Here is a 26,991-nt window from a genome sequence, read left to right as displayed (position 1 = left end):
AGCCCACGTGATCACAACAACAGCATGGTGCTTTCATACAGCAAGAAGCAGGAGCAAAGTCGAAGTCCAAAAAAAGACCTTTGCAGCAAAACACGGCATGCTCCAGTCCTTTGCGGTGGCTCAGAAACGGGGACGTTCAACACGACCAACCACATGCTGCAGCCGAAGCAGCACCACAAAACAGGATGACAACTAACATTCCACACTACATCATAAAAGTATACACATAAAGTGTGATTAGATTGCTATCAGTATCGGCCGATATGCAAAGCTGCAATATCGGTATTGTATCGGATGTGAAAAAGTTGTATCAGGACAGACGTATTGACAACCAGTTATGTCCATGTTGGGTTCCTCGTAGGAATATTTCTGCTTCATGAAACATTCAAGTTCAATCCAACATCTTCCTGGTTGGTCTACTTCAAGCATTTTATCACTAATTCATTCAAGCACCTTTGGGGTAAAAGCTGAAATTGCAATTCCTAGATGTGAATATTGAAATATTAAGTTAATTAAGAAGGCGCTTGTTCACAATTTGGCCAAAAAAATCAACCAGGCATTACTAAATGATCACGGGCACACCAATGCCAACTAGCCTTAATTAAACAAATCAATCAATTTTAACATTTTCTCTGTTGATTTTTCAAACCAGGCTTGCTGCTGCACAAATGAGACTCCCCATGCACCCATGCTTCCCCCATAGAAAGACAAGCACAAGCCATCAAAGACGACAAAAAGTCAAAGGGTGTCATGCAGAGAAGCCTTTGCTCGCTTCTCCACGCTTCACATGCCTCCAGAGGATGTCTGCTGTCTGGAGATCACTGCAGATCCCGGTGTCTGGCGGGGTGGGGGTGGGGGTGGAGTCGGGTGGGGCGTTGGGATATGGGGGGGATGAAGGGTGCAGCTGGTGTTGGGAGGCTGAAGTTAGCAGATACGAATGAAAAAGGAGCCCAAGAAAGGACAGTATAAGAAGATCATGAAGTTGTAGAATGAAAGATGGAACAACAGTGTATTTATATGGTTGCCTTTAAAAAGGAATTAGCAATACCGTAAATTCTGGTGTTTTTTTCAATTTTAAACTGTTAAAATTTTAAACTGAGTGTTAAGTTGCTGTGTGATGAGTTTAGTGTTCTTTGTAAGATGACGCAGTCAGTCAGACTGTTATATGGTTATACTGTGATTTCCAATGCATTGACAAGCTTGTCGTGATTGGCTCCTGCCAAAGAAAAAGCTACCGTTTCCTCACTGCCTCGCGAGCGGCACAGTATTTAAGCGATTAGTAGTAGTTCTGAATTAAAGGAGATGTCACGTTATTAGAACTTAGCCATAAATTAACAGCACCGCTGTATAAGCCGCAGGGTTCAAAGCGTAAGAAAAAAATAGCAGCTTATACACGAGAATTTACAATAAAGCTGGGAGTGAGTCCTCTGGTTGCTGCAATAATCTTCCATGCTCATTCAACAATAATTCATGACCAAACTTTAACCTGAAGGTAACCGCTTTACCCAAGCATTCACTTTGATCAGCACATTGAAAGATATGAGATGTTCACGCAAAGCAAGGATGAGAGACAAGGATGAGAGAAGGCTTGGATCTCCACGATCTTCGCTTGGTAACGTTCAGCTGATGAATGGCGAGAGGACGGCGCACGCTGCAGGGCTAACGGAGAGACGGCGACACGTCCAAGGATGGAGAAAAGTAGGACTGAGAGGGAAATATTTATAGATTGGATAGACACTGCTTAGGAGGAGGGAAGGGGAGGAGGAGGTGGGAGGAGAACCAGGCCGGTGAAAGCTTCTGGAAAAGTCCTCAAAGAGATTGGATGGTGAGCGAGGAAGGAGAAGACAAGCATGCATGTTTGACGGCCTTTTAGCAAGGGTGCAATCTACGACATGGAGCGGTACTGCCTAAGTGATTACACCAGGGAGGATGAGGCGGAGGAGGAGGGTGCACACTACGTTCTGGCATCAAGTGAATGAATCCCAGGAGGCGCGGCCGCCAGCTGCTGACATAGTGGTGTTTGATGGCGAGCCAGGGGGTCATAAATAAGGCATTATGGGGATTGGGGGGGTTGGTTTAAGTGTGCCACTTTAAATAGCACTTGTGTTGTTAGGTGTGTGTGTGTGTGTGTGTGTGTGTGTGTGTGTGTGTGTGGTTTGAGTAGACGGTACAGGCTAGCCGGGACCTTGCCGGATTTCAGGCTGCCGCGACAGACACAAGAGGCAGGGGGAAAAGTGACCCCCCCCCCCCTCCTGTTTGGAGCTACAGTATATTGCCATTCATCACACAGCAATGGCATTGTCTAATGGCTGCAATACTCTTCGCATGTGAGCTTTGATTTACTACATCCTGCACTTTGTGTGCCAGAGACGTTGTTCGAATCCCCAACCACCGGCTCCTCCATGGTCAGTCTGTTGTCCGGCGCCGCCCGCCCCCACAGTCAGAGACCATGAGCATCATATGACGTTGTGCATGCCACATCACTAAACTGATAAATAATCACGCCTGCTGCTTTCAAGTTGCTTCGCTTCTTTTTACACCTTTATGATGATTCATGTGACTTCACACATTGCCTGCACAAGTAATACAAACTTTATGATGGCCACAGTTTGACCTTGGAACAGATTTTTCTGTTTGCATTATTTTCTATGTGTATAATGTTGTGCTGTTTTCGGGATTCATGAAACAAATCCTTTTTATTGACAGTTGAGCCACATCTAAAAAGATCCAGAATGAAGAACAGAATGCTTCCAAGCACTAACAAAGCATCTTTCTAACTTTCACATTCACTGCATCATTAACACTACTACAGGGGTGTCCAAAATCCAGGCCATTTGCAGCCCGCAGTTGATTTTTTCCATTTTAAAAGTAAAAAAAAAAAAAAAAAAAATCTAATAAAGCTTAAGAGGAAGTTTAAATATACTGATAGTACTAAGATATGACACTAATTCTGATTTGCTTTGTCACCTGTGACTGAAAACTATTGTATGTAGCAGGATTTTGGCCTACATTGAATTGTTTTTAATGTTTAATAAACAAAAAAGCAAATAGCAAATTTGTGGCTCTAGTGGAAAAAGCTTGGGCACCCCTGCACTAATAGAACACAAAAAAATGCATACAAATACTGTTCCGTATTTGTCTTTTCCATGCAGAATATGATGTCAAGTGTTTGCAAATACTGTAGCAGGTTTGTTGCATCTTTTTTGGGGGAAAATGAAGGCGGGGGTGACGTCACCCCACCCACCTGGTGCGCCCCAAAGTTGTAAACAAACCACTATTATTTGCAAGGCGCTAACAAACTAATCGTACCTTCTTCCGTGAGAGTGCGGTCGCTGCCATGGCCACGTCCGCGGAGCATTAACAAACAGGTAAACATACAAAAGAGGTCAAAGGTTATCTCATTCCAAGCAACAATGTCAGATTGGAGCTGTTAGGATTTAATTAGTGATGGAGCCTTTAACGTCTTCATCTGCTGCTTTAAGCAGGCGATTAACACCCCAAAGTCTAGACTGATGTGGACTGGTCAGAGCAGTGCTGCGTCTCAAATGGAATACTTACAACAGTACACTTCAATACGTATACTAAGTATACTGTCTACACTGTGTACTTAGTTCCTGAGTGTGTGGATTTTGACAGTGTAGTGCTGTCCCAAATACAGGTAGTCCTCAGGTCACATACGAGTTCCGTTCCTACACTGTGATGTACTGTAAATCAAGTTTTGGTGTAAGCCGGATCTTATAGTAAACTATACTTAAATTAACTCCTACGTCACTCACATTGTATAAAGAACTGATGAAGGCCATAAAATACAGTAATACTAAAATGAAATAAAAAAAATTAATGAAACAGTAATTAAAAAAAAATAAAATTTCTTACTTTTATCCCTGTGGTTGTCTTGCAAGGAGTGAGAGTCTCACTAATGAGACCATTACACTGCTTATGCTGCTACCACTGTCCATTTTATAGGTGCATATCTTTTCAAAAATAAAAAAAATACCAAAAATACCATCTTTATCTTTAGGGAAAAACGGCAGAAATCAAGGAGCGGCTCAGGAAAGAAATATGCACTATTCAAATATGAGCAGTTGTATGAATATGATGTAAATGTGTGGTTTTGGGGCAGGATGTACAATAGGTTCATGCTCCAACAACAATCTGATCTCACTTCAGTCACCATTGTTCACTACTGTTACACAAGACGCTAAATAGCTAATCAACAAGAGTTGTGGTTGCTCACGCTCAAGAAAACAATGCCTCGAGCGTTTCGGAATTGTAAGTCACATGCTCTGCCGTCAGAAGGGCCGGCAGAGTGAATATGCTGTCGTATAACCAAGCCTTAAGCGTAAGTACTCAAGTACACCAATTGAGACACGGCCAAGCACAAAATAAGAGAAGGAGAAATAGAAAAAAGTTTGAGGTTCCTTCAGGGTGTTTAATTGACAAGGAAGAAGGAAGGACAAGTAGCAGTGGTGAAGCCCTCAATGGAGAGCGAGGAAGCGTCTTTATTACACGTATTTGTCATCACGACTTCCTGAGGTCAGCTATGGAAACCAGAACCGCGGGGGACCCAGAAACGACTTTGGTGTTCTAAATAACAGTCCTGGCTGTGACCGGAGTGCCCCCTTGGGACAGATCACTTTCTCTCATTCACAAACACCTTTTAAACGCTGATTCTCACAAGCTGTCAAAGTCCGACATGTCACACGTTGACGTGATCCATGTTGACGTATTTCAACAATTAGATGTTCAAAGAAAAGTGTGGATGGAGACCAGTTTCCAAAATGCGGCGGTCAAAGGGACAGACCAGGACAAGCTCTCTGTGGTCGCCATCATCATGATGGATGTTTGAGAGTCAAAGTGCTAATCAATGCAAATCTACATGAGTTCTAAATATGCAGTCAAATTAGAAGCAAGCTACTGAGCCTCAGCAGCCATCCTGGCAGCCAATCACGCTCTTGTCACACAGCTAGGCGCGTCCAATTAGAATCAATGAATACATATTTAAGTGCACATAGTGGGGGCTTGATTGGCTAAATTGATTGGCCGGTAAGCCTTGTGGCGCAGCAACATAAATCAAGCCCTAAGAGGACTAGCGCAGGAAGCGCAGCACATATTGATTGGTCGTTATTTGCACTAACGAGCCGAGGGCAAGTCGCCATCGGGAAAAACTGTCAGGGATCAATAGGCCGGAGTGCCCCGCCGCACAACTCATTTTCCATAGCTCACATTGTGGGAGCGGTCCTCTAAAGCACACACAACACAACCAGCGAGCCACTCGTAACACGATCAATGCTTACATGCAGCGTTTAGGAAATAAGTCATAAATTAGCTTAATAGGTAGGACCCATGTCAGTGTTTTCATGATGAATACAGTGTGACAAATGTGCTTGATTTCATTCAGCGGAAACTTCCCTCTGGATAAATGCCAACCCTTGCAGCTTGGTCAACATTGCTCATTGCTAAAGACGGACAGTTAGGCACACCTAAAAAATACATTTCATTGGACAGTACACAATGTCCAGAAGTTGGGTTGGGTATCGTTTCCATGTTATCTGATACTAGTACCAAATTGGTACTTTTGAAATGGTGTCGGTGCTTAAATGATGCGTGAACTGGTATGTTAAAAATGTTAAAAATTACAGATGCACACATTTTTTTCCCAAGCAGATACCGATAGAGAGACAGATCGCTTTACCACTCGGATATTCTCTGGCAAACTTTGCATTTTTCAAATGTTGCGGCGATAGGAACAAGCCCCAGGCATTGTAGCGATGCTTCCATTAAAGGTGGCAGATAAGGTTTGATGTGTTGATGTTCTATGTTTTTTTTTTCCCTCATCACGGAGCATTTGATCCAACTAACATGTGAAACGTCTTCCTCTGAAACACTGCACGTTTGTTTACAAGTGAGCTCAGGGGAAGTTACGACAGACTGTTAATGTCACAGGCAGGAGAAAAAATGAGTGCTTGATTTGCTACTGGATTTATCGGTATGACGTCATAATTCCTCATACCGGCCTAATAACTATCAGTCCAATATTCAATGTGAACCCCTAAAAAAAATACATATTTTGTCGAAAAACAATGTCTTTTTACTTTGACAAAATTTTGTGACATGCAAGTACAACATACTAGTAATTTAAATACTTCAATAATATAAATAAAACAATAACTAAGTAATAAATTCGCCAATATGAAATACAATCCATAGTGGATAGCAACAGAGAAATATGTGCAAGTTTACCATGGTGAAATTGAGCACTGCTGTTGGAGTGTTAAGGTCGGTAAGAAATTTTAAAAAGAGTGTCAGACTGTGTCTCTCTGTGGGGACGCGGCATTACTTTTAGGATGTTCGTTCAAGCACTTGTTGCAGGTGGCTGAGTCTTCTTCCAGCACTAAAATGAGGCACCAATAGCTACTTAGTTTTGTGGTCCGGTTACTACAGTTTACGTCCGCAACCAGTGCCATAACAATACAGAGTACAGTAGTAATGCTGTAGTTACGCATCCCTATCCAAGACAATACTTTTGAAGCAACCAAATTCTGGTTTGCTGCTGGTAGACTGGACCAAGAAACCACAGGTACTGGTTAAATATGGCTAAAGTAGACTAGATATGGAATAGGATGCAGGGGAAAAGAGTGGAAGAGACTCTTGAAACCATCAGCTAATGAACACTAATTGAGTCTTTCATTAAGGGTGTTTAAAGGAGGTGAAGAGACCAATTCCAGAGAGAAACTGCAGAAACTCAGCAATGTCTCATGGAGATGACAAATCCCATGATTCCCACAATACTCCACCAACCAAAATCTGTGCATCTGGGTCTCCAAAGCAGCAAGGAGTCACGCTGTGTCTCAAATGAAATACTTCAGTCAGAACACTTTAATATACTGTGTACTTAGTTCCTGAGTTGGAGAAATTGGACAGTGAAGTGCTATCCGGAAATAATGATCGCAATATTTACTCATTTTTCCTTCTTCTCTGCTTCTCAGGGTTTCCGCGACATGTAATTGATCGTGGCGGCCCGCCACTACAAAAATAAAGGCCGTCACATGTTAAAAATGTTTTGTTTTTGTTTTTTTTTACTTGAAAACAATGTTAAGTAACATACTGTGTGAATGGATATACTGTACTGTATATGCTATAAAGATACATATATAGATTATTATTTACGCACATTTTGACCACAATTAGTTTGAAATCAATTTAAAATATCATAAAAATGTTTCACTGCGCTCTATTTTGATAAACATGCACTAGAATCGCCTGTCTGCCATGTTGGCACTTGCTCATGTTGGACCAGAAAAAAGTATGCGTCTTGTGTTGATGTTCACTTTGTTCCTTATTATCGTGCAAATAAAAAAATGAGCGGTCATTACTGTATTTCATAGCCAAGATGGAGACTACTGAGGGTCCACCAGTGTCCACCACTGCACACTCACCATTTTGAGCGTCCTGAGTGCAACATCCGGGTACTGATAGTGTACTGCATTTTGCGAATGTGAATGCACTTATGCACTCAAAAGACTAAGTACGCAAGTGCACCAATTGAGACATAGCTTGCGTTATCTTCTCTGAACAGCATGACGAGCGCACCAAAAGGGCCGACATGAACACTGAAGGTAGAAAGCCAAAGATGAGAAGACACTGATAGTTTGTTTCTCATCATTGTAACAAAGTCTAAACAGCCTGTAAAGTGTGGTGATTCAAGACTTTAATGAGATTTGTTTCTTCTCCAGCTCAGCTGAATCAGCACATTTAATGAAATTAAGGCAAAAACAATGGCGTGTGTGTGTTGTGAGGACAGGGCATAATTACAAGGGGGTCGTTGAGACAGAGGTCTCTTAATCCCAAATGCAGTTAGACTTCATCATAAAGAGGAAACATTGCAGGCCAGATGTAATTGTGAAGAGAGAGAAAAAAAGTAATTTAAGTAATTGGCAACTAGTTGTTTAATTGGTTGGCTCCTCCTGCATGTTGTGTGGAGGTTATGGATTACTTTCATTAAACGTGCACTTCTGTTTTTAACTGGAAAATCTACACAGATTAAATTTAAAACTTGAATTCGTTTTCACTGCTGAGGAAATAAATGTCCTTTGATAGCCTTCACAACAGGAAGTGGTGCTGTCAGCTGTCATGTGACTTTCTACCTGTGATGATGCCATGTTAATTGATGCTGATAGGGAGTCTGACTTCAGGCTTGATGAACTTTGAATGGTTGTGGTCCACAATTAAACATAAAAGCCCACTTCCCCCATCTTCCATGATCACATGACCCAGCCGGCTGCTCTGGCCCCAAGGCGGTCATTATGTCCACACGACGAGACAATGAAACGGATCTCGGTGCATTGTTGAAGTTGACTGTCAGCGCACAAAGCACTTCATGACTGCTAACCCACGTCCCAGACGTCTCATAAAAGCAGCGCTTGTTGTGTGGAGCGCTTTGCCATCGCTGATCATTCCCCAGAGGCCACTCTAACAAGAGAGAACATTCGCTCGCTTAAATGGACTCGCTGCAAAAGCGTGGCGGGTGGGCTTGCTTTGACATCACAGCACCAAAATAGTGAAGGCAGTGGCCCGTTCAGAGCAAAATCCAAAAGATGAGAGTGTGTAGTCTGCAGTGAAAGTAAAGATAGACTTCTCAGTGGAACATCTCCACTTGTCTTTCATTTTCCTGATGAGGTCATCAGATTAAAAAACAGACCTTCCTGTGTCAGGGACCATCAGAAAGACCACAGATGAAGAACACACAATTGAGCGTGCTGTTACCACAACCACAACAATGCATTGACTGATGGACAAAAGTCAGTGATAAGCTTTAAAAGGACACAGACTGGACTAACAAGAACCAGCAGCAGACTATGTGGTCTGTAGTAGTCCTAGCAAGAAGAACATTCCAGAAAAAGACTTATTTCTTCACACAAGTTCACCTTTGAGAGGACACACACACACACACACACACACACACACACAGTGACCTACTCTCCAAACTGTCATCATCAAACACACTCAATCCATCAGGCTTCCTGTGGCGTGTATTTTATCAGGACCAGACCAGACCCCCACTCATGCTGCACACATGTTCCCCGTGTTGTAACGTCATAAAATTTGATGAAAGGAACACGCTGGATCCTAAATAATCCCATTATGGTGTCAGGGATGTTGCTGATAGTACAACCAACTGGACATTTTTACATCGTGTGTATGTGAATGGACATACAGACAGTCGCATCACATGTGTGTGTGGATTAGATGGATGGATTAGATGGAGGGGGAGGACAGACCTGCGACACCCAAACGTGTCGTGAGGGTGGGCTGGCGTTTGGCAACGACAGCATTACTGCAGACGCTGCACTGGACCGTCGTGGTGAAGAGATTTACTGGTCAATGTATTTTCCCACCATCACCTATGGTCATGAGCTTTGGGTTGTGATCCAATGAACGAGATCACGGATACAAGCGGCTGAAATGACTTTCCTCCATAGGGTGGCTGGACTCACGCTAAGAGATAGGGTGAGGAGCTCAGTCATTCAGGAGGAGCTCAGAGTAGAGCCTCTGCTCCTTCACATCGAGACGAGCAAGTTGAGGTGGCTCGGGCATCTCGTCGGGCATCTGGTGAGATATGTTTAATGTATTCAGCATACAGCAGTGGTTCCCAAACCTTTCACAGTCGCGTACCCCTTCAGACATCTGACTGGAAGTCATGTACCACCCTACTCCTGCACACTTAAAAAACACAAACCACACAATGAAACATCTTTGATATATTATTAATAGGGCTGTCAAAAATAGCGCATTAACGGCGGTAACTAATATAACTCATGAATTACGTTACATTTTTTAGCGTAATTAACGCATACGCATCATGGCAAGCTACGGCTCTCTGTTATGACGACTGTTGGCAGCACAGTGTAGTCCCCCCCCCACAGAGTCTGATGCTCTTTTACAACTTCATTCTGACCTGAACACATCATCAGTGCAATTCCAAGACCATGCATGTATCTCCAACCCCAAATAAACACGTCTCTAGTCCATTCCTCATTGCAACGACACTTCCCCATTGTCACTAGACAGACTGCGAGATGCATTCATGAACACTGTGTATATTACGTCTTTATTATGCATGCATGAGTGGTCTAAATAAATAGAAATGCAAAGAAAATCAATAAGTGGATATTCTTATCACTCACTTTGTATCTCTTAATGCGAAGCTACAATTTGCGGCATTTAAGTATGCCCGGAAATCACAGAAAATTCATGTGAATTCAAATAAAATGACATGGTGTCTTTGAACGCAACTCCTCATTGCTCATAACATGGTTAAAGTCTGATTCAAATATTCTGCTATTAAAGAAACCAATGTTAGGTAAATAGATTTGCAGACATGTGTGCCATCTCTTAACTTGATGTTAATTTCAAGTTAATTTGGCGCTGTTAATACATACAAATATATATAATCCTGCCCTGTCATTTATCTTTCTTTAAATAAAATACAGTAAAATTGGCATATTTCAGACATGATAATGGTAATGGTTTAATTTATTTTGAACATGCATACAAGTTGCATTGGAATACGTTGCATAGTACAATTCACAGTCCTACATGTCCAAAAAGGAGTAGGAAGAAGCAAAGTTTATTTAATCTTATCCCCCATCCGTTTCACATCAATTGCAATACATTTATTCACTTCCTGCATTCCAAATGCATAGGAAAATGATAAGGTAATATCATAATCAGGGTTTCCCCAAGGTTTCTCTGAAACTGTATCTGTTGGAGTGTGATAGCATCACTGTCTAAAGCTACACAAGCCAGATGCTGCGTTCAAGGACTGTCAAACAAAGTGGAACAGGTCGCCGCGCAACAAACAACAAATACAAAACGGTGGGATTTCTAATTGTATATTATTTTTGGAATAAAATAATTTCCAAAATAGAGATCCATTTACATAAAATTTGATGTACCATAAATTCCGGTGTATAAGCCGCACCCACTAAATTTAGAGGAAAAAAACTGATTACTTCTTATATAAGCCGCACCGGTGTATAAGCCGCACATGTCCACATCATACAGTGGCATATTGTGGCATGCACGAGTCTGTGAGGACCAGTCAGCTCTTTCATTGACAGGAGCCAATCATGAGCTATGAATAAAGTCACAACGAGCTTGTCAACCCATTGGAAATTGCAGGAGGTCATTACTCAATATAACAGTGTGACTCACGGTTTCATCTTACAAACAACATTAAACTCATTATACCTCAGAAATATAGAAACACATCAATATAAGTTTTATATGAAAAAAACAAACATTTTAAAGTGTTCCCATAATGAATTGTTTTCGTTTGAAAAAAAAACAAAAAACGCTTAATTAGTGGAGAGTATAGAAAGCATAGAAAATGGCATGCAATTTTGCTTGTCCACCAGAGGGAGCCAGAGCACCTGGAGCACAAAGCTGACGTTATTGCAGCGGCCCAATGAATGAGTTGCTCTGATGCAATGCATTATGGGAAAACGTAAAAATGTTTTTTATTTTAAAGTCATATTGGGACATTGCTTGTATATTTGTATAAACACCTTTTGAGTGTTAAGTTGCTGTGTGATGAATGTAGTGCTGTTAGTAAAGTGGTCTTTGAAAGACGACACCGTGAGTCAAGGTTTAAGAAAATAGTAGCGGCTTGTACACCAGAATTTACGGTAGTTATTTTTTTTTTTAATTCTGTTTTTTCAAATCATTACGCCTGAACGTTTTGGTGGTTGCAGACCCCTGCCTTACAGCATGCTTGAGGATATGATCTTTTGCACATCTGAAAATACTGTAAGAATGCCACTTTTATAGAATTTATTTATTCATTTATTATTATATAATTTACTACACTACTACTGATTATTATATAATCAACAAACATTACCCGTAGAATCCAACTGAATTGTATAGTTTGTACACTGTATCGAATCGTATCAAATCGTTCTGTTTTCAAAATATATCATTTTTGAATCATATCGTAACTTATGTATCTAGATTCAAATCAAATAGTCCATCCCAAAGAGATTTACATCCCTAATAGTTACTTACATTGTGTGTTTGTGAAAAGATGTATGTATACACTGTTTGTGTATGTGATCGGACAGACCAGTATTTATTTTGTGTATTTATCTGAATGGACAGATGTGTACAAGTAAATAGGTGGACAGGTTTATTTTATTGTATATGTGAAAAGACATAAAGGTGTTGATATAAAGTGCTTGTGAATGTGAGTTATTGAGTGTACATTGAGTGTATATGATTGGACAGACGGGTATTTAGACAAAGCATGTATGCGAGTGGACAAACAGATGTGCAGCTGTGAATGGGCAGATTGATGTTTATATTATGGGTATATGTGAATGGACATACAGGTGTTTACATTACAGTATACTGTATGTATGTGAGTGGACAAACATATGTAGATGGAAATGGGTGATCTGGTGCATATACAGTATTGTGGCTGTACGTAAATGGACAAAAAGGTGTTTACATACAGTAATGTGTATGTGTGAATGAATGTCAGTAATGATGACTCAGATACGCTTAATGTATAATTTAAACTGTATGTGATGTTTAAAAATATCCGAATATAAGACATATTTAGTCTAAATAACAGCAAGCGAGATTTGAACAACCAAGCAAGACACCAAATATAGGTCAACATTCTTTTAGGGCCAGACTAAGCTCACTAGACTCCCTCACAGTCTCCCACTGTGACAGATCAAATCCGTTGATAAAGCCAGGCAAAGCATGCTGGCCACCTCCATTAGCGCCGCCCTGACGAGTGACATACTGTCAGAGTTTGTCCATCTGAAGCTAAAGCTCTCCTATTAGAAATGTTGGCACATTGATGAATATTAAACACCTTAAGTGGATTCCATGCTGACGCCACTGACATTAATGGCGTCTCGCGACTTTGTGAGGTAAAAGTGCTTCTAACTGTGTTTTGTCTGGACGAACAGAAACACAAAAACACTCTCTCAGCTGCAGAAGCCATCACTCGACCTCAAGGTTTTCAACTGAAGCTTAAAAAAAAAAAAAAAAAAACTTTTAAAAGAGTTTAGTAGTAGTTGTGTTAAGAAACATTTATGATGTCACGTTGTGACGGACTCCATGCATGAGAACACCATCTCAACACTTTCTTAGTGTAAATCAAAACTAAACCATTTCCTCAACTAGGAATTCAGTTAAAAAAATCGTCTGGAGAGAGATGGCTTTTGTGGGTGGAGGCTGAGAAAAATGGGTTTAACTTTTAGACCAGATGGCCTGAGAAATATGTCTTAGGTTTGGTCTCAATATAGATGCTTTTAATCCAGATAAAACAGGGCCACAAAAGCAGGCTTTGAGGTTAAATTATTGACAAGAATATGGTGAAATGCACAGTGGGTCAAAGAAAAAACAAAGTGTGTAGTTTTTGTCCAGAAATGAGAGAGATAAGAACACACAGCTGATGTGCAGATCAGTCAGTCAGTCACTCTGGCTCCTTCTGACCATCAGCATCATCATACATGGGCAACACAGGAAATAAATTCTTGCAGGTCGTTATCCATGACCCAAATGACACACAATATAAATAAGGATACAAACAAGCAGATCATGTTGACGGCAACTAATGCCAACGTGGGAAGAACAATTTAAGAGGTAAAGACAATCTCAGTTAACAGATTTTCCACTGTGGATTATCAATGAACACGGCTCCAGTCCCAAGTACAACAACAGTCTAATGTTGGATTAATACATTTGAGATTAGCCGCCATCAAATGCTTCAATCAGGCGATGATTGATGCCTGCTTTCAACTTGTTAAAATGACCTATGAGATAAAAGTGCCCATTAGAGACATAATACCCATCACATCGGTTTTATTCCAAAGAGGATGACAATTTCTGAAAAACCAGCAAAATATGACATTAAAAACTAGATATCAGCCAACATTGGCAAAAAATGAGATATTGGTTTTCTGCCGATAATGTCAGCGCCCGAGTGATGATACCGTACTCCACACAGCAACAAGCTTGCAATCTCAGTACTGTATGTCCATTTGTATGGAATTGTGTCCAAGTTTCACCTCTGTTTGTAAATATGCTATTTGCAATGATTGTAAAACGCTGCAGAAAGGGAGCAAGGCACCTTCTAATGTAATATCACACCTCAGAAATAATCACTACGACTCACAAGCAGATAGCTTTCATGCCAAAGTTCTTTCCGTCAACGACGAAGACCACGAAATCATTTCATTGACAAAGCTTTTTTCATGATGGAAATAAGACAGTGACGAGCTAAACATGGCTCTTAGATGACTAAACAAGTCTTGAGTGAGTTTTCGTTGACGAGACGAGACTGGACGAAAATATTAGTGGGTGGTCTATCAGACGTTTAAAATGCAAGACATTTCTGCCTATTGTGTATGTAATCTTTCAGTCAAAATCTAAAACGTAGTAATGCATCCTAATTTAGCATGCAGTGCACTTTCTGCTCAACACTCCGGTGGCCAGTGAAGTGGGCAACTGGAGCACTTTGGTGGGAAACAGCGCACTGATTTGTGGATATACTTGAAATATAATCCATCTGAAAGAAACACCGAATGCATTGTACAACAATTCTGCAAAGATGAGTGGGCCAAAAATTCTGCACAGCGCTGTAAGAGATTCATTGCAAGTTATCGCATATGCTTGATTGCAGTTGTTGCTGCTAAGGGTGGCCCAACCAGTTATTAGGTTTAGGGGGCAATCACTTTTTCACACAGGGCCATGTAGGTTGGGATTTTTTTTCTCCCTTAATAATAAAAAAATTCATTTAAAAACTGCCTTTTGTGTTCAGTTGTGTTGTCATTGACTAATATTTAAATTTCTTTGATCATCTGAATAATTTAAGTGTGACAAACATGCAAAAAAAATAAGAAATCGCACCACTGTATATCTAATACACACACACACACACACACACACACACACACACACACACAAATGTTATGTTTTTTTAAGATATGCTATACCTATATTTGATTTTGTATTCACCTGTAGGCCTTTAGAGGAGATGTACTTTGTATACAGAGTAATTTTATCCTCTTTGTTTTTTTCCCCTCACTCAATTTCCAATACTTAGAAACAAATTATTTACTAAAACTTAACTTGCAAAAATGTGACGAAAAGGGTTTAAGTTTTTGTCGACTAAAAAAAGGACTACAACTATCACATATAGAACTAACTAAAATGTGACTACACAAGAAGAATTTTCGACTAAGACTAAAAATAAAATGGTTGCCAAAACCAGCACTGTTTCATGCCTAATAAGCGACTGGTGACCGGCTGCGTGAGCCAAGTTTATAATTTCATGGATTGCATTAGTCCAGAGTTTCTTACTTTGCACTTTACTTTGTTCTTTTACGGATGTCAGCTTTCCAAAATATGTCGTTGCCGGCATTTTTTTATTGGATTCTCATTTGTGAATGTATTAAGACTAACCTGTCTTACTTGTTGATAGTAGGAGAACGTGTTATTTTAGTTGACTATTGGTCATGATTTATTTTAATGACTTGAGATAAAAAGCTTACAATAAATATTGGACTTTTTCTACAACTTGTATTGAATATTTGTAATATTTGTCTTGTTTTGCACAAACAGCATTTACACGTGAAATGCATCCAGTAGCATCACAGTAAAAGAAGCATACAGGCGAAGTGAACTGATAGTTTGAGGGTAGAGCTGCTGCCCATATCGGTATCGGTTGATATTGGTGTCTCAATTAAAAACTGCTTGACAGACAAAGCTGAGCACTTTTAGTTACACACGAGTGAACCTGTTTGATAGCAAACTTGACAACCAACATCTTCAAAATAGTCAAATCATTGAAATTACTCTCATTGACTTTAAAATGACTGATACTTTCACTTTCATATCTCCTGTTTGCACATATTTCTCTCTTTATAGCGAATGGACAAAATCAATAGATGAATGTAAGGAGACACACCACACACCACTGAGACAAAAAAAAATATATCACCTGTCTGCTGTCTTTTAAAAGAGACCCCGACATCCAGCCCCCCGACTCCTTAAACCCGCTGAGGTGTCCACTCCCACGTCCATAAAGGCTTCCCTGTGGACAGAGCTTCTCTGATGTGTAGTTCTTGGCTTGGGTCCAGATGAGGTCCAGCCTGACCCGACTTATCTCATGAAGGATGGAGCTGATGCTGCCATGTTGGAACAGCTGGCAGTTGACTTTAATATAAGCAATCTCACGCTCTTGTCTACTGGAAAGAATGACTTGTGGATAACAAAAGTAAAGTTTTTTAAAGCATAATATGTTCGCTCCAGGGTTCCACCTACTGGTTCTGAAATAAAATAGCGAGCATTTGAACAACCGCTACACATAATCCTCAAGAGCAAAATTAGCTCAGATGCTAATGCTTGTTTGACCACTATACTAGGTGCTCCGCAGTCACCATAGCAACAAGCAAGAAACTAACCCCCAAAATGAATGGCTGACCTCCTGGGTTGTTCACGTGTTGGTTGAGAGCACATCAATGTGTCTGGAGTGCAGACTGAGAGCAAAGAACCATGAACTCGTTGAAGACGTGGTTTGGGCTCATTATTGGTATGAATGTGGTACAGGAAGGAAAGCATTGCATGGTGGGTAGTGTCTATTACACAGCCTGGAGCAGCTCGTGAAGAACAAACGAAACACGAGGAACCAGCAGGTTCAAGTGAGGCGTAGAAATGAAACAGCCAAAGAGTAGTTGCAAAAAAAGACGAGGTGAGCAAATCGTCCTGCGTCTTCTTGCTGATTCGGCGACTTTGCTCAGAAACAAAAAGTTGGCGCGGCAAAGGCGTCTTGCACTGGAGGCGGTGGCAGCTGATCAAGATTCTGTCTGCATCATCAGGTTTTAGCATGAAGGGGCATCCAAAGTGTGGCGACGACCCCTGGAGCGAAGCTGCGAGACGTCCTACTCTGCTCGGCTCGTTGGTGGAGTTGTTTGCACGTGGCGAGCCAAAGAAAGAAGAGCTTCATTCCTCTCAGGTGTTGAGGGGTTGGTGAGACGGAACAAGTATAACTTGCAGATTTTTCTTCCGAATGGATGCACTTGCACTTCATGCGTTGAGTGGTCTTAGCTAGCAGAAAGCATGCAGGGTACAAGTCTGGACACATCGGTAAAAATGCATACATTATGCAAATATAAAAAATATCTTAAATGTTACAGTAAATGTCATGTCTAGAACAAAGAGTTTTTGTATATGTTTGTATATGTTCAGACTTTGGGGACACCAAGTGTTTCATCATATGCAAACTGATGTGTGAGAGCCTTGGGCGGCTTAAGATGATGCTTGCATCCTGCAACAGGGTGATAGGTGCTGCATGTAATTGATAAACAAGCAGCTCACCTGTAAACTCAGCGCTTTAAACTCTCTGTGTTGACAGCACAAGAAATCCTGTTAAGGATGAAAACATCAGCACAGATATGCAATAATACAAACACGCTGTCTTTATCAGGTTGAGAGACGGCACTAGGCGCCACTGCCTGTTTGCCGTGTTTGTGATACAAGAAGACGGGGATTCCGAGGCGTCGTCTTATTCCCCGGGCGGAGATGAAACGTAATGGAGGCCGTTCAATAAAAGAGAGAATCAAATCTCTGCAAATCCCTGTGAGCCTTCCCAGCGTTCACTGCTGCCTTCACTGTCAAAGAGGGGCGGGACGATGGTGGCTAATTCTCCTTGAATGCTGCTGCGGTTAACAAAGCATCAACAATAACTTGTGACTCCGCAGTCATGAGTTCACTTTCACAACAAGACGCCTGGGCTGCGTTACTTGATGCTCCGAAGCTCAGTGGGATTATGAAGTCCATTCTTCCACATTTCACGGTGGGAAAACATTTGTGGTGGCGAGCTGGACAATATTTGGCTTGGCAGGCTTAAGGAGGAGGAAAGAAAGTCCAGCTTCGTCTCAGCAGTGAGGGATATGGCTGTATTATGAGACAGGAAGTCCTCGATCCTATGACAGCGATGCAAGTCAAATTTGAGTGTCAGTCGGAATTTATACCTAAATTATAGCTAAATGAATACACTGTACACAAAACACATGAACGACTTATAAAACAGTAAAAAAAAAAGATTAAATATAAGAATTATGTGAAGCAGTAACATAAAAAGAGAGAACACAGTGGAAAAGGCGTTGCAAGAGAAGGAGAGACAGTCTCAATAATGAGAGCACTACACTGCTTTGTTATCACTGTCCATTTCTTTTCACATGTTCAAAAATACCACATTTATCCTTCATGATGGTCGCAGCGTTTCAACGGCTTGGACCAAACATGCAGCCTTACGTATGCATTTCTCCACTTTCTGAGCTGTTTTATTATGTCTAATTTCACTTCTTTTCTTTGACGGACTGCAACCGGACGACTTTGCCTCACACTAGGGAGACATAACAGAGGGAAAATAGTTAACTAAAAAGAACGAATGTGATGTCCTTCCTCAGTGTAGCAAAGAGTATTCTTCTGCCTACGTATCTTTCCGCTGCACACATGTAACTAGTTGTCTTTTTCTTTTCTACACTATCAATAGTTTCTGGGAGTGCATCGCAAACACGAAACGTCGGACCACCTGCACTGTGGGCAAATATTGTCACAACATGGCATGCAGACTTGCATTGTGACGAAGTAACATCACATAAGTTGCTCCTCCACAGGAAATTGCAGAATGTCCTTGTTTTTACACCTCTGTAGCTAAACTCAAATGAGCTCCTTTAGCAGGAAAAAACGCTGAATTCTGCTGATATTTGTGCATGTTGTCTCCATTCCGGGGGGGGGGGGGGGGTCCGCTGGGGAGTTTAGAGACCACAGGGGGAGATTTCATGAATCTGGTCTCCTCATTTGGGATGCATTGTGGTGTCGCGAGTCAGTGAGCTGTGCGAGGAAGTGGCAGTGGCGAGGTTACCAGCCCATTTCCTCATGATCAGCACATGCTGGGCCGCGCCAAGAGCCATTAACTAAATAAACACTCTTTTTCACCAAGTTTAAACTAACTCTTCATCTCTCTCTTTTTTTTTTTTTTTTTTTTTTTTTAGCACGGTCTGACAAAAAACAAAACAGGTCCTGTTGTGAGAGGCTTCTTTGAGATGGACAAAAAAAGACTAATGTTGTTGATATCATGCACCATGAAAATCTTGTGACAATCACAATGGGGGCACCACACAAAAAGCCTGTATACCCGCTGACATTTAAACATAAAATATTTGTTGCTACACTGATCCGCCATTTTGTCCTCTAATGAAAAGTAACACAGTCCACAGTAAGCGGCATGAGTGGAAAAGGTGGGCCAGGGTGCAGAGTAATTGCATACACACTCACATTGGTGCAGAGTAGTTCTTAATGATAACCAAAACATTTCATATTAGAAATAAAACACAAAGATCCAAAAGTCAAAAGCACAGCACGCTTGCTCACCCATGATTACATTAATGTAAAAAGTCGTGTCTTTTAATTAATGCGATCGCTCCTCTCGCAATCAATTAATGATTAATGACAGCTGCCACCTTGGCCAGTAGAAATAACCACAACCACTTTAAATATGACTGGAAACCATCAACAAAGTCAAAAAATTGTAGTAAAACAGCCGAATAGAAGTGATGGGACAATCAAACCAAGTCAAATGATCAGTGTGACAATGTACGACAATGTACACCAATGTGAGACAATGTAGAACAAAGTACATTGTCTCACATTGTCATACACGAATGTGAGACAATGTGAGAGAATGTACACCAATGTGCGACAATGTGAGCCATTGTACACCAATGTGAGACAATGTAAGACAATGTGAGCCATTGTACACCAATGTGAGACAATGTAAGACAATGTGAGCCATTGTACACCAATGTGAGACAATGTAAGACAATGTGAGCCATTGTACACCAATGTGAGACAATGTAAGACAATGTGAGCCATTGTACACCAATGTGAGACAATGTAAGACAATGTGAGCCATTGTACACCAATGTGAGACAATGTAAGACAATGTGAGCCATTGTACACCAATGTGAGACAATGTACGACAATGTGAGCCATTGTACACCAATGTGAGACAATGTAAGACAATGTGAGACAACGTACACCAATGTAAGACAATGTTATTACACGTATCACGTCTCCACAATGTCCAAGTTGTGATTTCATGTGGTGCTGCCATTCGACCCCCATCATAACAAACAAGCTTGCTGTGAAAGGCCCCATACGTCCATCCTGGCGAGGTCTAGTCACTTCCTGTTCACTAGGGGGGTTGACAGGAAGCACACTTCCTGCTTCTCTGAGGGGGGATATTTTTCTTAGAATTGCAGTGGTGGGAATAGACACAGTATCCTTGAGGAGTTGTGCGACGGACACGCTATGATTGTGCGTGGCATCGCCATAGCAACAACACAAAGCGCAACACTGAGTCACCAGCTGAATGAATGATAATGATTTAGCAAGTTCATGACACTGTCCTACTGAGTGTCCAAACCTTCTCCACACAGGGTCAGATAGTGAAAGAAATCCAAAGGATTCAAGGGCTGTTATAGTGGAACCTTGGTTTTTGTTATTAATTTGTTCCAAAAGGTTTGATAAAAACCAAAACGTACAAAAACTGAAGCAATTTTTCCCATAGGAAATAATGTAAACCCAATTAATCCATTCCAGACATCTAAAAATAAGAACATAACTTTTACACTTTTATACAGATTATTATTATTATTAAATATATATTATTATTAAAATGTTATTATTTTTACATGCAGAAAATGATGCAAAATATTTATAAATGACGAATGGATTGACTTTATTGCTAATGCAGACTTCCCATAACCTCAAACTGCTGGCACTCAACTCTATGGTGTGTTATTTAGCACTCACACAATAAAAAAAATGCACCAACAGTGAGCCAGCAACATGTAAGGTGCTTTGTTTGGGCATTTGATTTCACATACACCCTAGGTTCCCAAAGCGCCAATTGTCATAAGGGGTACGTGAATAAAAATGAAAAACAATTAGTGCCAAACACCCACAATTACAAGTGCGCCTGAATGCCTCACAACACAGAGCGCAGTCAGAGCAGAAATAAGTTGGGTATTGCACTTTATGAGTTATATAAGCAAGTACCGTAATTTCCGGTGTATAAGCCACTGCAGCTTATACAGCCGTGCAGCTAATATGTGGTCATGTTCTAATCTCATATACTTCAGAACTACTACTAATCGTTTAATATGTATTACGGAAAAACACTATCACTAAGATAGTCCATCATAACAGCAAAAAAATTCAGGAAACAACCAAAAAACGCAGAGAAGCCACGTTTCACTTTGTTTAAAAATAACACGGAATGTGGTTGATACCGACCCATTTCCCTTCCAAACAGCGATGTGAAAATCTTAGCCAAAGCTCTTGCCTTGTGCTTGGAAGGCACAATGCATGACATAAGGCGTCACTCGTTCACAAATATTTGTAGACTCCTAAATGTATCTTGCTGGATGCGGAGAAGGCCTTTGATAGAGTGGCGTTGGAATATTTGTTCGTATGTCTTGAAAAATTTGGATTCTATTTTACTACATGGATTAAATTCTTATATACCTCACCTAAAGCCTCTGTAATTAGAAACAGCAAACAATTGAAACACTTCCAGTTGTCAAGAGGGACCAGTCAGGGATGCCCCATCACTCCACTATTATTCACTCTAGCCATAGAAGCTTTGTCGATCGCAATTATTAATTATTATTAATTATCGCTGCCATCAATAAGTGGAATCTACAGAAGCAGGCGGGAGCACAAAATATCTTTGTATGTGGATGATCTGTACTCTATGTATTGGACCCCATTGTAAGTGTACCTCATATTGTCCACGCCTTGAGGAAATATGGTACGTTTTACCTGGTGTTACCTGGTAAACAATATGGCTCTACTGTTGTCTGACGACCTTTCCTTCCAAATGTCCAGAAATGGTTTTACATATCCACGCATTTAAATTGCAAAGGATATAGAAGAACTTTATCAGGAAAACTTTTTCCCCCTTATTATTTCAGATTTCACCAACAACCCATTCGTAATACATGCTTTTAAAATATGGTCTAATTTTGGGCAGACACCAGTCCAACAATTAACTATCATCTTTTTCCCCCAGCCAAACTGGACTCTGAATTAAAACAGCCTGTGTCATCATTAGCTTGCTTGCTAGCTTTTACATGAATCTTCGGTTCGTCTGCAGCAATATGTTTTAACAAGGATACAAAATTACAGTACAGTGGAACAGCGCCAGTACGAAAAGGCACGATCACAAGAGTGAAATATGCGTGAGTGATTTAATAATTTCTTGTGTTGATCGTTAAGGATGATCATTAAAATTCAAACAAAGGTTTGAACTTTTTTTGAGTGTTTAAACAAGAGAGAAATGTGAGAAAATGTTATTGCCTGTGTGAGAAAAGTGCATCAAGTGTATGGTGCCTGAAAACATACACTGTATAATAATTGTAAAAAAATGAAGTTGGTTACTTCGTGGATTTCAGTTATTGCGGGCTATTTTGGGAACATATTCCCCGCAATAAACGAGGGAACACTGTACAGTATTACACAACATTAAAAGTCCAGTGAAAGTCCAGACATGCGAACAAAGTCCAGTCCCAGGTATCAGAACCTGGAGAAACTGGACAGACAGTTCTTGACTCAGAATGAACAAAGTCCGAAAAGAAAGCCAACCATTCACATGGATTGTTTACCATTTGAAAATAATATGGAGTAGGAAGTAAAACACGTTTATATCATCTGATTTGGATCACAGAAAGACCACTAAAGGTGTGAAAAAGTGACAGCCAGTCAGAGACAGAGAGTCAAATAAAGAGGCAGAAAGGTCAAGGGCGACAGTAAAAGTCAGACATTGAAAAGGTTTCCATTCCTTCCCTAGAGAAGTGTGCATTGTGTGCATCAGTAGCTGTGTTGGCATTTAGCGACCGTCTGGTATATCTGTGATTATGTGCTCCTACAGCTGCCATGACCGACGCTCTGTTTGCGCCTCAGGCTGACGAGGCCGAACCCAAGGAGACCTTTCACCAAAATACCATGACGGGCTCGGCTTTTGAAATACAGGTGAAAAGGTTGCAGTCTCCCCCAGTGGAAAGACGTTTAACATGAGAAGACGTACCTGTCTGCAGAGGGGGGGCGCTCACTGCGGGTCTTGCTGACTTGGGTGTACAGGGAGTCCGAGTGTTGGTGCTGGACATGGGGGTACTCGCCGCGGAGGCTGTGGGGGCGGCTGTGCCCGCCATTGTTCAGTGGGCTCATGCCAGCATATGAGTGCTCCTCTTCGGAGGACCTATCTGGTGAGCGGCTCACATCCAGAATCTCGGCATAGTCCCGTTCCCGTGCCTGGCGTTCCCTCAGTTCACGGGTCTTGGCCTGGATCCTGATGTACAGAAAAAATGTTTGTTACATGGAAGATTATCTTGCAGTCATGGTGTTTGATTCTATATACTGTACTGTATATACAGTATGCAGTCTTTCTCATACAGTCATTAATTTGTGGCAGCCCGCCACTAATACATTTTGAGCACCACAGATAGATTTGACACTGACTGTTTTTTTTTGTTCTAGATTTGATATCCACACCGCCATCTTTGCCAACAAGAGTCTTTAATAAAGGTAAAAGTGAGGTTAAATATTCATTCGTCATTTATACTGTAGGTACTTTGCATTGCTTTCCGCATCCAACTATAATTATCAATAAAATTTGATTTGTGTTAATATTTTTGGGTGTCTGGAAAAGATTCATTGGCTCTACATTATGTATTATGGGAAAATTGATTGGGTTTTTGTATAATTCGTTTTTTCGACAGACCCTTTGGAACAGATTATTAACGAAAACAGAGCTACCGCCGTATCTAAATTTGGCCATTCCCAGAATGCGAGGACAGTATCCAAACATGTTGTAATGTGCTGTGTTTTGCTTACTGTCCCTTATGGAAAAAAAAGACCAAGTTTGTTTGTTTATGTTGCTATAAATAGCACAAACAACATTTCGGTCATTAGCCAGGGTGCTGCTGATGTGCAGCTGACATGCTGTGAAGTCACACTTGTCGTCGTTAAACCATTATCTTGTGACCAGCCCCTCCAGCGTGCAGCCCCCATAATTACATCCATGGCAATTATGAAAACTTAACAACCACCAATTATCACGGGGTTCTTATCTCTGGGCTGCCTTATAATGGCAGTGGGGAAGTTCCTGGGATTGGGGGTGGAGGGGATGGGGGGTAGTGGGGTCTTATAGCCAGCTACAATCATACAATCATCCATAATATAATAAAGGCCCAACCACAGGGACCAGGGACTCCTCATTAGCTTTGTGACATAAGGAATAAGGTGTCCTGCTCAACATCATCACAGCGTGATCAAGTCACATGATCGGGCTACAGCAGCTATCTGCTAGCCCACAAGGAGGCAGGACCCTCCAGAATTCTATCTTTAAACTCAAACAGTAGCTGCTGCTCGTTTGTGTACACAAGCACACTGGCTGATAAGATAAGACAACACATCCCAGTTTGGATATGCACGACCTTCCCATTCCAAAGCTGTGGCCGGGGGTCCTTCTTGGCCAGGAAGGACGCAGCTTCATGTGCGTGAGAAAGGACGTAAAGTGGACTCTTTTAAAAACAAAATACATGAACAACATGGAGGAGAAATGAGAAGCGACCAGGCCATAGGGAAAGACATTGGAAAGACTTATAAACAGCTACCAATGTAAACTAACACATTAGACCTTTTTACACAAGCCAGGATTTACAGTTGTCCCGAGCTAGATTGCGGTTCAAACATCGCTCCCTCACTTTATATAATTAATAAATGACCGCTGTTTCGTAGTTGACTATGGACTATTATGAGTAAAAAATATTGAAAGACAAGTTATATGTAGTATTCTGGTCACTAGGTGTCAGTAATGATACACTGATGTGACATGAGATTAGATTACCTTCACACTGCATGTAGACAGCCAAGGCCCAAAAAAGGCCCCTTCCATTCTGCGTGAAAGTGGTAAGTTTTTAGCTTCTTACTTCTTCCACACTCTGTTTGTAACCCTTTCTGAAGTATAGAATAAATAAATTGAAGCCTAACTAGTTAACTCGGTAGCTTGCTATGTTTAAAGCGGTGTCCATCTCTTGTGGCCAAAATGGCAAAATGGCAGACTTTCTGTTTGCTTGTGACATGGATTCTTGAGACTTTTTAATGCGTCCTGTCATGACAGATGTCTCCACCAAATTTGGTGGTGACTGGGGTGTTAATGAGTTTTGTGGGTTTGTGTTAAGGACCCCTAAAATATCAAGATTTTCACCAGACCTGACGTGCTTTCAAAATGAGGTGAGTTTCATGCATGTTAAGGCCCCCCCAAAATGCAAGGAAAAACAGGGAATGATAATATAGCACTTCTAATAGGACCTTTGCACTGCTACTTCTCGGCACTCAAGCCCTAATTTTTTTTTCGCTAACTAGGATTCAAATGCTCATGAGGTCAACAACAATCAGTGTCATCTATTATAACGTGACATGCGAAAGAATGCAGAAAAAAAGAACATTATTAAAAATGTATCAAACCAAATACAGTCTGTCGACATGAAGGGCAAATGAGGGGGTAGGAAAAAAGTTATAGGTGGAACAAAGCGAGCATAGCAGGCGACAGAAATGGCGGCATGGCGAAAGAAATGTTTCAGGAGTGACCTTTGTAGCACATGGGGCCAGAACAATGGTCCATTATGTGCTATTGTGTCTGCCGTGTAATAACGCTCCATCTTGGAGCCAAGGCTGACACGCCCCATGTGGCAGCGTGAAAGGCAGGAAAGGCAGCCAGTGACAGGGCCCTCTGATGATAGGACGACGGATTAGACCAACGCTGGATTGATAACACTACATTCTTTTCTGTTCTTCATGTTTTTCATGGAGAAAACCTCTGCTAAGAAGCATGGTTCTTCCATTAGCACTGTGTGAGTGTGTTAAATTAGTGTGTAGCCTAATTAAGCCTAAAAAGGGAAATCCCATTCCTTTTTTAATTTTTTTTTTACTTCTTTGATTGCACAATTGATAGCTTAGTTGTGTTAATTTGCGACACGCCTGCATCATTCTCCATGGCAACTAGAATTGCACCATCTGCATCTGTCTGGCTTTGCGTCTGCAGACCCACTGGGAACTGAGATTTAAACCGGTGAAGAAATCCACCCAATCAATCGCAGGTGGATTAATGGCAGCTTCTGGCAACGGTCAATCAATGGGCGCGAGGCGGCAAGGTGCAGGGGCCCCCGTCGGCAGCCCCAGGAGACTAGCTTGGTGAAGCACTGCTAAACGCAACTGTTGTTGAGCAACCAATCAGTCGTGCTCTTCCTGTCGATAGAAGCGAGTCTGAGCTGGAGGTTAAATACAAACATTTTGTGCTTTTCTCCACACGGGAGGTGGTTAAGTCCTAATAAAATAACCAATATTGATGGGGGGACATTGAACCTTATTGATGTAAAGAACAACAATGGGTGTAAAAAAGGTATTAACTGACAACCATCCATCCATTTTCTATACCACCTGTGATCATTAGGGTCATGTGTGAGCTGGAGCCTATCCCTAGGTGTGCACCGATCGACATTTTTTCACATTCACACCGATTCCTAATACCTGAATTTAGATATCTGCAGATACTGATCCAATTCTGATATCAGGGCTCTGTTTGCTTCGATATGCAACCAATACAAAAGAATGTCAGCAAATGTAGCAATGTTTCCTCTAAGATTTTCTGAAGCTGTGGTGGTGGGCTGCATGGGACTGCCGCCGCTGCGTCTGCAATTTTTTGATTTTTTATTATGACAAATAACATTTTATGACTCATTTATTAACTCATTTGTCTAACGTCTTTCAACAAAGAGCAGAACATGAACCAAAGAACATTACAAAACTGTTAATTTAATGGCAAAGTTAAAGAAGTTAATA

General features: G+C 41.1%; 1 protein-coding gene across 12 annotated transcripts in view; it reads right to left on the bottom strand.

The window, feature by feature from the left end:
• LOC129176911 (partitioning defective 3 homolog) overlaps positions 1–26,991 on the bottom strand; it is a 169,401-nt gene that overhangs the window by 14,628 nt on the left and 127,782 nt on the right. For 9 of the 12 annotated variants that reach the window (XM_054767419.1, XM_054767416.1, XM_054767423.1 and 6 more), the window contains one exon: positions 23,177–23,437. In XM_054767419.1, the coding sequence (XP_054623394.1) occupies positions 23,177–23,437 (261 nt within the window). Of the gene's footprint in view, positions 1–3,309; positions 3,333–23,176; positions 23,438–26,991 lie in introns of all 12 variants that reach the window. The other 3 variants (XR_008569530.1, XR_008569531.1, XM_054767426.1) reach the window with 1 other exon arrangement.

This window comes from Dunckerocampus dactyliophorus, chromosome 2, assembly GCF_027744805.1.
Source record: "Dunckerocampus dactyliophorus isolate RoL2022-P2 chromosome 2, RoL_Ddac_1.1, whole genome shotgun sequence".
Lineage (NCBI taxonomy): Eukaryota > Metazoa > Chordata > Actinopteri > Syngnathiformes > Syngnathidae > Dunckerocampus > Dunckerocampus dactyliophorus.
The sequence above is the reverse complement of the archived record's forward strand: the minus strand, read 5'-3'. Positions and strand labels throughout refer to the sequence as shown.